General features: G+C 44.5%; 1 protein-coding gene across 15 annotated transcripts in view; it reads left to right on the top strand.

The window, feature by feature from the left end:
• The window catches only part of PACS2 (phosphofurin acidic cluster sorting protein 2), a 78,785-nt gene that overhangs the window by 44,213 nt on the left and 22,140 nt on the right, over positions 1-12,432 (top strand). For 8 of the 15 annotated variants that reach the window (XM_061451814.1, XM_061451821.1, XM_061451820.1 and 5 more), the window contains 8 exons: positions 1,164-1,321; positions 3,405-3,495; positions 4,319-4,396; positions 5,152-5,273; positions 6,018-6,153; positions 6,818-6,922; positions 8,456-8,562; positions 9,272-9,426. In XM_061451814.1, coding sequence (XP_061307798.1) covers positions 1,164-1,321; positions 3,405-3,495; positions 4,319-4,396; positions 5,152-5,273; positions 6,018-6,153; positions 6,818-6,922; positions 8,456-8,562; positions 9,272-9,426 — 952 coding nt within the window. The remainder of the gene's footprint in view (positions 1-1,163; positions 1,322-3,404; positions 3,496-4,318; positions 4,397-5,151; positions 5,274-6,017; positions 6,154-6,817; positions 6,923-8,455; positions 8,563-9,271; positions 9,427-12,432) is intronic. The other 7 variants (XM_061451825.1, XM_061451818.1, XM_061451824.1 and 4 more) reach the window with 3 other exon arrangements.

The raw sequence follows: 12,432 nt of genomic DNA, 5'->3' as shown, positions 1-12,432 counted from the left end.
GCCCTCTGCTTGGTGCATCTTGCTTTAGTCTTCAGGAACACTTTTTTTGTTTTCCCCCTAGTTCCCTTCATTTTGTTTTCACATCTGCAGTGGATGTGACCTTTCCTTACACCCTGGCCTTGCATGGAGGCTTGAGGGCCAACTTTAAAATGTCATCAAACGATTTCTAGATCAAGTTTTATCAAAAGTAGATTTTGGCAGCTGTGTATGTACCCATTAGTTTTGCAGACTCGCTTGGAATTATCTTTGACCATTTCAAAGGCAAGTATACATATATTGCTTGTGAAGTTAAATCCCAGCCTGTTTGATCATCTTACTAGAACAGCCAGGCAAGACATGAAAAACTTGAATAGGGACCATGGGTTCACAGGAGAGTCAGTGTTCTGGTCAGAGCTGAGATCCAAACCTCAAGAAACCTGTGTAACATTAACTATCTAATATAAAAACAATTAACAAACATCTCAATTGGTTGAATGGCTGTGTGTCGATTTTGTGGCATGTGGGAAAAAGCGAGTAACTCCTCATGCTTCCTTATGCTTTCAGACAGTCCTGTTAGCTTTGCTGTTCTTCCCAAGTTAGCTCAGCAGAGTCAGCACCCTGTGCACAGCTGCCTGCTTACTCTGGTCTATATGTGAAGCAACCTGTGGAAGTTTTGTGCAAATACCTGTTCTCTTGGGCTTTGCATGTTGGTCCAGCTGATGCTTGTCCAGGTTTCAGGCGCCTCCTGTGGACATTTTTGGCATTTCTACCTTCTTGGTTATCAAATCAGGCGGTGTGATGGCAACTTTTTCAGTAAAACCCAAGACTGTTGGGAGTACTGCATTTCTGATCTTGTTCTCAGAAAACTGGGACTCCATTAGGTGTCTTTTCAAAGCCTTGTTTGTAGAAGGGGGTTGAATAATACACATAATCTGTGGTTAATAGCTTGTTTGTGGATGCTTAGTCCAATAGGTAACTTCTGCTTAACCAGACGCTGACAAGCTTGACCCAAAGCAAAGGCTTCTCGTATACTTAATGTTTCTGTTGGATATAATATCCTTGCACTATGAACAGAATCTTGCTCCCAAGTCTGGTGTGCCTCATTCCTTGGGGCAGCTCAGGTGACATGGGATCGGTCTGGCTCCTACCTGAGTCAGTGATGCCTGCTTTTGTGCTGTGTGTAGGTTCTGGATTCAGAGCAGGACCCAGCAGAGCATGTTCCAGAGGTGGAGGAGGACTTGGACCTTCTGTATGACACACTGGATATAGAGAACCCCAGTGACAGTGGGCCAGAAATGGAGGATGATGACAGTGTCTTGAGCACTCCAAAGCCAAAGTTAAAGTAAGTGTGGGGAGGCTGATGCTGGGCCAGAGAGACACTATGTGCAGTGTCAGCACAGATTAGGTGTTCTTTCTATTCCCACCCCTCCATCCTGTGGTTTTTTTTTTTTTCCTCATCTTGACCTGGTCTTGGAGCCCTAGTGTGTGCTGTTACAATGTGAATTGCTGCTTGTGAGCTGGAGGTAGTGTGTGGGCGTCTGACTTTCTTTTAGTCTCATTTCTTCCTTGTTTCTTGTGCAGATGTTTTGCTTGCCCTGCTACCTGAGCACAAGGGTAGGAGTTGCTGACTGGAAGGCAGTAGAGTTGAACCAGGTGTTTTGAAGACATGGTAGAAACAGCCAGGAAATCTGTGCTAAGGCAGAAGGAGATGGGTTGGAAGCTGCAGAAATAGAGGCAGGGATGAACAAAGCAGACTGTGTCTCTCTGGAAAAGCTGATAAGACCCTCTGTGCAAAGAGGGTCTTTGCAGGCATTAAGGAAGCAGAACTGTGGGAAACAAAGGAGCCTCTCTGGGCCCAAGGGGACTGACTGCAGCACACATAGATCCGTGCAAGCGTGTTCTGAACCAGCTTTTGTGGACACTGACGTATGGGTAATCACAGCACTGTGGAGCTGAGCCAGGAATCGCTGGCTCAGGGTATTAAGCAGATGCAGAACCCTAAGCTGACAGAGCTGTGTCACATTGCTGCCAAATAAAGACTGAAAACATGGCTGAGCTGCACTCATGCTTCTGACTGGTGTGTGGTTGCATGCTCAGGCCTTCAGTGTTGTGGTGGCTCTAAAGCAAAGCCTGCCACAGCAGTTGGTCAATACAGTATCTGTAAGTGCCAGGTAATTACCAGCTGTCATAATCGTAATTAATGTTGAATATCCCAATTGGGCTGAGAATAGATTTTTGAGTCTGGAGTGACTTGTTCTCTACCAGCAAGCCAGAAGATGTCAAGGATATGCTGGGGCAGCAGTGGTAAGTGATGGAGCTCCTGGCTTTAAAGGCGTTTGGAGCTTGACCCAGTGTATTGCAAGTTGGTAGACCCTACCTTGAAGGAATTTGAAAGCAGATAAGGTAAGCATATGCTTTGAAACAAGCCAGAATATTGTAATGTACACACTGAGAGCTCATGTCCTGTTCTCTGGAGCTAGCTGTTCTGGGATATGTGATTACAGGAATATTACTGGAATAAGAACTTACTGTGTCTGGTCCTGAGGAGACACTTTGTGGATTGCTGTGTTCAGTTCTTGTGCTCACATCTTGAAAGGATGTGATAAATGCTGATGTTGTAAGCAGGTTTTTCCCGCAACAAGAACAACAACAACAAAAAAAAATCAGTTCCTTAAATTGTAATTGACTCTTGTAGCTGGTGTGATGAGCTGCCTTTTTACATGGAAGCACAACCTGATTGTATGTGCTACCTTATCTTCCTGAGCGACTGTGTAATCGGATCATAGGGCTGGCAGCCAAATCCAGATGCAAGCTGGAAATAAAATGCGTAGTAGCAGGAGTCACTTACCCACAGGAGCAGAGTATCCGTGAGGGGCAGTAGCTCTACTTGCTATATTTCAGTCAAGAGTTAGACACTGTCTAGGCTGGCATGTAGTTCAATCGGCATTTGCAAAGCTGAAACAAGAATTGCAGTGCGATACTTTGTACCTTGTGCTTGGGGTAGTGAGGGCACAACCGCTCCTGCGGGGTGAATGTGCAGTTCTGTTCTGCTATGGGGAAAAAGCTGGACCTGCATGTGCACTGTTGATTTTCTGCTATTTGGTGTGTAGTCTGGGGGCATGCAAGTATTCCTAGGAAGGGCTTTATAAGTATGATGTGCTGTGTGACAGGTGATACGTTGGATCCATTAGATGGAAGTCTTACCAGTTAGTGTCAGGGCTAGGCAGAGGTCCCTGGACTTTCTGGCTTCTCTTGCTGTCCTGGAGACCTTCCTATCCTTTCAGAAATAGCCTATAAATTTTACTGGAACCACTGCGGAGCAGTGAGACACTCTGGGAACAGTCACATTGCTTTGCTGTGAATGTGGTGGACTCTCTTGTTAGTGGTTTTGATAATAAGACACTGTTTTTTCTTTCTGTATTCAGACCTTATTTTGAAGGACTGTCACACTCCAGCTCTCAGACAGAAATTGGTAGCATCCACAGCATCAGGAGCCAGAGAGAGCCATCAAGTCCTGTAAGTCATGTTTCATGAAGGTTATCCCTCTGTAGGTAATATAGCAGACTTGCACTGTTCTCTATTTGCATGTGTAAATTAAAGCACCCTCTCTGACTTCCTCCAGAGACTTGAATGCAGAGATACAAATTTTCTGCTAAGAAAACATGGAGGGGGGACATGTTTGGGGGTTTTGTTTTGGGGTTTTTTTTTGGTTGTGGTTTTGTTGTTGTGAGGCTTTTGTTTTCATTTGAGGGGGTTTTAATGTTGTGGGTTTTTTGGGGTTTTGGTGAGGTTTTTTTTTTTTGGTGGTGGTTTTTGTTTTGTTTGTTTGTGGTTCTGTTTTAAGCAATAATTAACTCAAGGGGGACTTCTTTAGGTTATGTATTGAATACTTGCTAGCAGTATGAATAGCTCCTGTTTCACATGTACTTGAAGTGGCTGCCAGGATGGGAGATGTTGCCTGGGAGCTTTAGGTACTCCTTGACACTGTTGGAGAAAGGTTTACCTTACTGCTATTGGGGTTCTTTTCATGCTGGCTGGGAGCAAACGCTGAGAGGCAGCTCAGCCCCTTTTTCATCTCCTCATGTGTGGGCATGTTAGGCTCATAGAATATCAGTCTTATTCCAGGGCACTTCCTTACCTCTACTGTGTATCAGCTACTGCTTTGCCCATCCCACACAGATGTGTTTGTTCCTGGTGTGACCAGGAAGCACTCCTGGTCATCCTGCAGAGCTGTGCAGTGTTTACACAGAGAAGTGTGTCTTTTTAACAGCCTGATCCAGAGAGCATGGCTGAAAGCTGTGCTGGTGCCATACCTCCTAATGATTTTTCTTCTCTCAAGCAGGTAGAAGTGCCTGAAAAGACAAAGAGTCTTGGAACCAAACATGCAGGCGACAGTGTTTCTGACACTGTCTCATATGTAAGTTGAAAAGACACTTTTTAATGTAACTCCTGACAGTTTGGGTGTCAGCTGTGAACTGCATTCTGTGCCATGTGTCAGTCTGTCCATACAGTTGCATATGCAACACAACTTAGTAACGTTAGCTGCAGTGAAGATAATGCTCAGCTCTTCTCCTGACCTTAATTGTTGGAGGTTCTTGTCCCTCAGTTTTTCGAAACTTAAATGCTGTACGTGGCCTTCTGCTGAAAGAGCCTTTCTCTTGGTTTGAGTAAGGCTGCCCTGAGGTATGCTACTGAGCATGTGCATTGTCCTGAAAAATATTCATTTTATCAGACAGAAGTATTACTTAAAGCTGAATTGGCAGAAATTGAGCTGATCCCGGGATAAAAATTGCAAAGCTCAAGGTGCTCTACTGTGGGTATGCAGTTTGTAACGTTTCTCCCTCTGCTATTTCATTTGGGTAAACTGAATTAATCTGCATTTCATGAGAAAACATGTCTCTAGCTTTGAGCTGGAAGAGTGCCTATTCCATATAGCATATCTAGGGACTTTATCTACCTCCATCTCACTTGTGAGGGAGGCAGAGCTGAGAACTGGGAGCCCTAGATAGCCAGTGTTGGCTTCTCCCCTTGGCAGTGATTAGCATGTCTGGAAGAGGAAGACTGTATGTGCCCCAGACAGAGAGAAGCTGGTGTGCCTCCTGCTAGCCCTTGTGGTAGTGAGACCTAGGGGGGGGTTTGTTCCTGATGAACTGGTTCCCTGTGTTTTTGCAGGAGCCTAACCAGCAAGCTGAGGTCCCCGAAGCTGAACTTCCCACACCAGATGTGTTTGTTGAGAAGCTCCCACCCAGCGGGAAGATCACCAAGACAGAGTCCCTCATTATCCCATCCACCAGGTAGAGTGGTGATGCAGCACTGCACCTGCTGCAGGGCTGCAACTCATTGCTAACATTTGTTCATTATGGCCTTAAGCTATTGACTGCAAGGACACCCTCCTTGTGTTCAAGCACTTAAGTGATGGATCTTGAGCACTTAATAAATGAATCCTCAGAAACCTGAAGGGCAACATTGCTCTGAGGTTGCTCATGTTTCCTTTGTTGTACCTACTCCATGTCCAAGGAAGTTTTTGTACAACTCTGGTGCTGCTAAGTCAATGTCTAATGCAGATTTTGGCCTTAAGGGTGGTTGTCAGGTCTAACTTATGTCCTATTGAACTTTCCCAAACTGAGTAGTAAATATGGGCTTAAGCAACCCCACCATATAGTTTCTACAGTTATACGCAAACAGATAGATGTTCTTTTGAAGAAGTATTTCTGTGCCACTTTTGGGTGTGTGACTGCTATTTGCTTGGCCTGGATCCTGTTATACTTGTGTAGCAATAGCAGGATGGCAGTGTGGGTCTTAGCATGGACTGTTGAAGTCTGCCTGGGACTCCTGGGATCAGGCTTTGTAGCTGTACTCTGTGCTCCGCGCTATCAGAGGCAGAATTAGCAGATAGATCTTAAGCTAACTCAGGTCTGTGTGCATGATTCCCTAATGCCTCCCCACACATTGTCGAGGTTGCCAGACTGGGTGATCTGGGATTTTGGGGATGTGTATATCATACAAGCCAGGTCTGGAACTCAGGCACATCTCTCTAGCAGGTCTGAAGGGAAGCAGACTGGACGTCGGGGAAGGAGTACATCTCTGAAGGAGAGGCAGCCTGTGAGGCCACAGAATGAGAGAGCAAACAGTCTGGACAATGAACGCTCTCCAGACACGCGGCACCACTTACAGGTGTGAAAAAGATTGCTGTCTCTCCAGCCGCTCATAGTTTTTTCTCTTCTCCAACTGTCTCCTGTGGTTCCTTTCCTTCTGGCCCAAGTGCCATCCCTGCTGGAAGAGATCTGGGCCCTGCAGCTTCAGGAAAGAGAGTATTTGTCTTGGCTGATACTGTACCTTACATCTTGTCCTGGGTTAAGCTTAAACCATGACAATTCAGTCTGCTGGGTTTTGCCAGCTTATTGCTTTGTCAGCCCACCATAAACTGAAAGCACTGGGACAGATTGTTATGATGAGAAATTAACAGGGCTGTGTTGAGGAATGACTGCTTTGAAATAAGGCAAATTGCTATGGATTCCAAAAGGGGACTGACGTGTGCAGTGTATATGTGCCATTCTTTTGTTAGCTGTGAGACACACTTAATCCTCTTCTTGAAGGAGATTGTTCCTAGCTTCTATGAATCAAAAATTCCTTGTGCTGCTGTTGGTATGAAGTGATATAAGTAAAAGTGAATGGCAGAAAGAGTAATGGCCAATGAAACTAAGGTGGCTAATAAAGGGCCTGCAGGGGAGCTGGGCATGCACAGCCACCTCTTACGAATTGTAAGGGCTCGAGCTGGTGGCTTGACAATTAGAGCTGACATCTCCTACTGTTCTCTTCTCTGTGTCTTTATTTCCAGATCCCCAGGAAAACGGTGTATGACCAACTAAATCACATCCTGGTTTCCGATGACCAGCTGCCAGAAAACATTATTCTTGTCAATACTTCTGACTGGCAAGGCCAGGTAAAGGCACAAGATGTTACCTGAAGCACAGTTCTTCACTGTTCCTCCTCAGGAATGGACAGGCCTTGAGCTCTACCACTAACCAAGTAGGTTCTGCTGCTTGGTTGGAAGAGCAGTGGTGGTGCGTGGGGGCTGGCAGCATACTAAGTGTTCAGTGCCTACAGATTGGATTTCATTTGACTGGGAGATGCTGTGGATCTTGTAAAGCTTTCCCACCTGAGTCTTCCAACAGAGTTGATTTTTTTTCTCTTCCATGAAATGCTGTTCCTTCTGGTTAGCAGCACACTGAGAATGGCTAGACCTTTGCACTCAAGAGCCTACTTCTCAACTGTGGTAGTCTGGGACAAAGGAAGCAGGGAGGACTGACCTGTGGTTTAGGCTGAGATTTCTAAGCACAGGTGGCGAACACAGGAGGAAATATTTCAGGTCAGCTCTGTGTTGCCTTGCACACACGCTTGTGATTCCTGGCTGCAGGTATGTCAACCTGTTTTTTCTGGCTGAGTGATAGTTGTATAAAGAGAACCCTGAGCAGTCCTTTCTTCTGCTGTCAAGATGGGGTGGTTTGTTACAGGTTTGGAATGAGCTTTGCTTCTTTTGGAAGCTTAGTCTGGGAAAGCAACAAGATATACATGGAAGAGGATCAATAAATGTGTGCAGGGTGACTGTGGCCTGTAGAACTTACGCCAGGCTCATAGAGTTACATTGTCTGGTTTGGCTTTCTGCTTCTGGAAGAGCTAGGGTCTCGATGTTTGAGGGAGCAAAAATACCAGCTGAGCTACTGGTTCTTGTTTCTCCATACTTGGAAGGTAGAGAAATGCTTTCTGGAGATGGGCATCAGTCATTGTAGGTCATCTTCCAGTAATTCTAGCAGCTTGTGCTTGCAGTACCAGAGGACATTAAGGTAGCATTGGCTGGAGCGTACAGATTAATGGTGCAGAATTTGAAAGCTTGAGGTGATTGCTGAGTTTCGTCAATATTATGTCCATGTATACCTGAGGTCTGTGTTAACTTGGTTGTTTGCCATTAGCTGCATAGAAAGGAAACAGTCTCATGAGGAATGCATGTGTTGGTAGAACTGTTCCCTTTTTAGTGCTTGAAGGTAGCCAGAACATTGCGTTTGTTTAAGTCCTTTTGAAATCGGAGAGAAATGCTACTGCAGTTCCAGAAGCAGGTGAGTAGACAGCATCTGCTCTTACACAGTGCTGTCTGCTAGGTGAATGACCTGTTGCTGTACTGCTCCCTGCAGCCATAAACTATTGCTGTTATATAGTTGTCATTGCTGTGTTTTGGATATAGTGTTAGTGTTTGTCAAGAAGATGCAATGTTTCCATTTTTCTAGAGGAAGATCTTTCCTTTGGCTGATTCACAAAGATGAGGTATTTGAGAAATAGCCCTGTGACTTACAAATTGGTCATGGTGAAAGTGCCCGTGCTTGGGTGTGAGAATACCTAGGAGGCTAGGGGAGGCAGATTTTCTTCTTGTGACAAGCTGTAGCAAAAAAAAAGACTACAAAATGTTCTGTTCTTTCCTCAGTATCTGTCAGATGTCTTGCAAAAGCATACCTTGCCAGTGGTCTGCACATGCTCTTCAGCGGATATTCAGGCAGCTTTCAGCACTATTGTCTCCAGGATACAGAGATAGTAAGTTTTCACTTTGTCTGGTTTGTTGAATCTCAGCTCTAAAAGCACCTCAGCTCCCGTGCCCCAGTGCCCAGGGAATTCTCCTCCCAATAGCTGTAAAATATTTCTCCCTTCCAATACTGCTCCCCAGTTTACTCTCCTGAAGTCAGGGTTGTGTGACTCTTCAGCACTTGCCAGCCCTGCACCCTGTTGCTATTCTGCCATGCGTGTGAAGGTACATTTCTTTCATCGACACCAGTAATTTTAAAAGGTTGTGCTTTGGAGGCTGCCTCATGGGTCATATCCAATAAGCAGTAAAGCATACAAAGCTAATAGGTAGGTTTTTAAATAGTTCTTCCCACACACCCCCACGGTAATTCCCGGGTTACTTCCTCAAGGTATTCCCTAGATACCTACTAAGGGCTGTAGGTACCTAAGTATGTTTTCTGGCACAGCAGTTAGTTGCAGTAAGTACATTCTAATCTAGACAGTTGAGTCCAGCCCTTTAGATAATCCAGACATGTGAAAGAAGGACCAAGGAGGCCAATTAAGAAAGTATTGAACAATGTTGCATTTTATTAATAATGTTTGAAGCTGCTAATAATCACTGGTGATACTGCTTCATGTATTCTGCTCTTCTGCTGTAGTTGGTATTAAACAGGTTTGTTTACTTGTTCTGAAATGTCTGGTTGGAAGCACAATTATGAATGTTTCCTCTTTTTCTATCTAGCTGTAACTGCAATTCGCAGCCTCCAAACCCAATTAAAATTGCAGTGGCCGGAGCCCAGAATTACCTCAGTGCTGTATTGAGGCTCTTTGTAGAGCAGCTGTCTCACAAAACCCCAGACTGGCTTGGCTACATGAGATTTTTGATCATCCCTCTAGGTAAATAAGGATCAATTTTTCTTCTTAGAAAGATGAACGGGTTAAATGGGATGTGCGCCCTCAGGAAAAGCCTTTATGGAAGCTTTATCTTGGTATATGGCTGTTAAATGAGGCAAATGTCATGCTGTCGTAGTATTGTGTAACGCTTGTGTTGCTGCATTTGCATGTGTGAATACCATCTTTACTTTCTTAGAATCATCTCGTGTTTGCTGCATCCATTCTTGATGCCAAAGTGTGCTTGTAAGCATTTTGTTTTAAGCAAGGGGTTGAATACTTCTCCCATAAAGGGAGGCTCCTATGTATCTTTTAATTGCAGTAAATGCACAGAGTAACATTGTAGAAACTCTTTCCCTGGCTGAAATCTTAAATTCATTGGGCACTGTGTTTCCCAGAGCAATAACTGCTCTGGCTTCTCTGAGGCTGACACAATAAATGTTTATGGAGGAAGGGGGTTTGAAAATTTTTAAAGGCTGTGAAACTGCTGAGAGAGTAAATTATTCAAATTACATGTATCTTTTGACCTTTCCTTTACATGCTGTTCTCCTCAGGTTTTTCCTTCAATTTTCCAGCATTTTATCTCTGTCTTTCCAGCGGTCAACAAGCCTGCCTGGCTGGAAAGTTAACTCAGCTTGGACTGCATGTGTTGGAGGAAGCTGAGTGGACTGATGATAATGTTAGGGGTCTTGAAGTAGTTAGAAATGTGAGGAATGTTGTAGGAGTGAGGCCTGGGAAGCCAGGCAGTTACTGATGCTTGTCAGCAGGAGTATCTAAGCAGTGTTGGTGGTATGAGGGCATGATGTCAGAAGCCAGTCTAGTCCAAGGCTTGGATTGTGTGAATGAGGGACTTGGGTGATGGTGTTTGAGAATCACTTTTTCTCAGTATTTTCCAAGTCTTCTAGGTTTGTGACCAGATCATGGCAGTTGCTGTAGGAGTCAGAAGCTGCTGCCAGGCACCACAAACAGTACGGTTAGGCTGTTGATTTGCAGAAGTCAAATGAAAAATGCAGAGGAAGAGAGCTGAATCCTTCAGAAAGAAAGGCATTTAGTTTCCAGAACAGTTGGCAGGAAGAGAAAAGAGAGCCCCTTAGGGGGTAAAAACAAAATAAATATTTCTGCAAGGTTAAATGTGCTTTGAATGAGAGTCTGCTTTACCAAGAGCTTTGGTCCTTGCGTGCTGTCTCCTGGCCTCAGAAGAAGAGTTTTCTGTCCTGCAGTCTTTAATGGTCTGAAAATATTCTCTCTTTGAAAGTGAAATACAAGATGTAGCCATTGTGTCTTTTGTGTTGTTTTTTTTTAAACTTAAAACTTTCTTTCAGAATTAAAAAAAAAAGAAAGTTACCAAAGCAGTTTGTTAACGAAACTGCTTCAGAATGGTGAATATTTTTTAAATGTACTTTAAATATAGAAACTTCTCTAACAGGACCTTTTCATGGAAGTCTGCTGTATTTCCTGGTCAGCTTTCTGGCAGTTCATAAAAGTGATTGAGGAGCAACTTCTCTTTTCTGACAGTTAAAAAAAGCACCAAAGACAGAATGGTGACTGTGCCAGAAATGTCTAAAGAGAAAAGACTTCCTACTGTTAGCAGCACCTTCGAAGTAGGAATGGCAGAGTTTTTCCTAAGATGGTGTTACGTGCTTAGTTCACAACTACATGCTGCAAAGTATTTTATTAACAATGAGAAATGCTCAGTGTCTGTAAGCATCCACACTGGGAGATGCACTTCAGCTTCTGATTCTATGGCTGAAGGACTCCTTTGATGTCCGAACCAGCATATAAAAAACTGAAAAGGGGCAAATAAAATAATACGTAGGGGATAATTTTGGTTGGTTGGTGGTTTTTTTTAGCATTTTAGTTAGCTCCCAGGGATAGAACTTCTTGGGGACCTCGAAGTCCCCAAGCACATCATCAGTATGTGCTTCCAACTGCATCTGCCACATGCAGTGTGTCTTCCCAGCATGTGGGAAGGCTTTTCCAGTGCATGGTGCAGAGCTGTTCCACGTGCACTGTTTAAAGCTCCACTGAAAAAGAAATGATGGGTCTGAAACTAGCCATGATCAGTGGGGTCCAGGAAAGAACTTAGACCACAGTCTAATGACATCGAGGAAAGTTCAGAGAGACCTTCTGCTTGAACCTTTCCTGGAAGTCTGGAAATTAGCCCCATTTTGGAGCACTGCGAAGAGAGTTGGGGTTTTTCCACCATGAGCTTTATTTGGAGGGCGGTGAGTGTAGTTAAGCAGCTGGGTCTTCTTGGAAGTAGCTGTCAGGTTACCAGTTACCAGCTGATGACTCAACTGGAAGTCCCTGGAAGTGTGGCTTGATGTGAGAACTTCGTACGCAGGAAGGGTAAAAATGAGATGATTGGTAGGAACCCTGAGGCTACTTCATGGCTGATTGCAAATGTACAGGACTTTATGCTGAGTGTGACTGAATTGTGGAGACTGGAAGGCACAACTTTTCTCATGTGTTGAAAAGACTGGAGGGGGTAGTTGAAGAGTGGGTTGTATGGTCTGGGGACACATGTGGCCTAAACTGCAGGTGGGAAATCTTCACCATCTCCCAAGGCAGAGTTTGTCACTTAAATGCCTTCCCTGTCCTCCTCAGTATAAGTATAAAGTCAAATTTCCATCCAGGGCTGGAGGCTGGGAACACAAACTTCATTCAAGGAAGTCTTTACATGTTCATAGAGGAGTCATAAGGCTTAGCCAGAGCAAGCAGGGACCTGGTGCATATGCCAGCGTTCACTGGGGGACTCTAATCCTTGCACTCTGCTTCCTGTTTTGAATTCCAACCTATTTATTAAACTTTCAGCCTTTCTCCACCAATTGAACAAGCCTCCCTGGGTTGTTTTTCCTGGTTGGAGACAATTGCCTCTTCTTGGTATTGTAAAATAGATGTGGTGTGCAAATGGTGTATGGAGGTGTTGTAAAACGGCTGTGGTGTGCGAATGGTATTTGGAAGAAGGCGTCTGACTCCTTTTGCAGAGGTGTCCTGGCTGCAGTGCAGGCT

The sequence above is a fragment of the Pezoporus flaviventris genome, unplaced genomic scaffold (assembly GCF_033815535.1).
Source record: "Pezoporus flaviventris isolate CSIRO_AGI_PZ_B2104156 unplaced genomic scaffold, CSIRO_AGI_Pfla_v1 ptg000013l, whole genome shotgun sequence".
Taxonomy (NCBI): domain Eukaryota; kingdom Metazoa; phylum Chordata; class Aves; order Psittaciformes; family Psittacidae; genus Pezoporus; species Pezoporus flaviventris.
The sequence above is the reverse complement of the archived record's forward strand: the minus strand, read 5'-3'. Positions and strand labels throughout refer to the sequence as shown.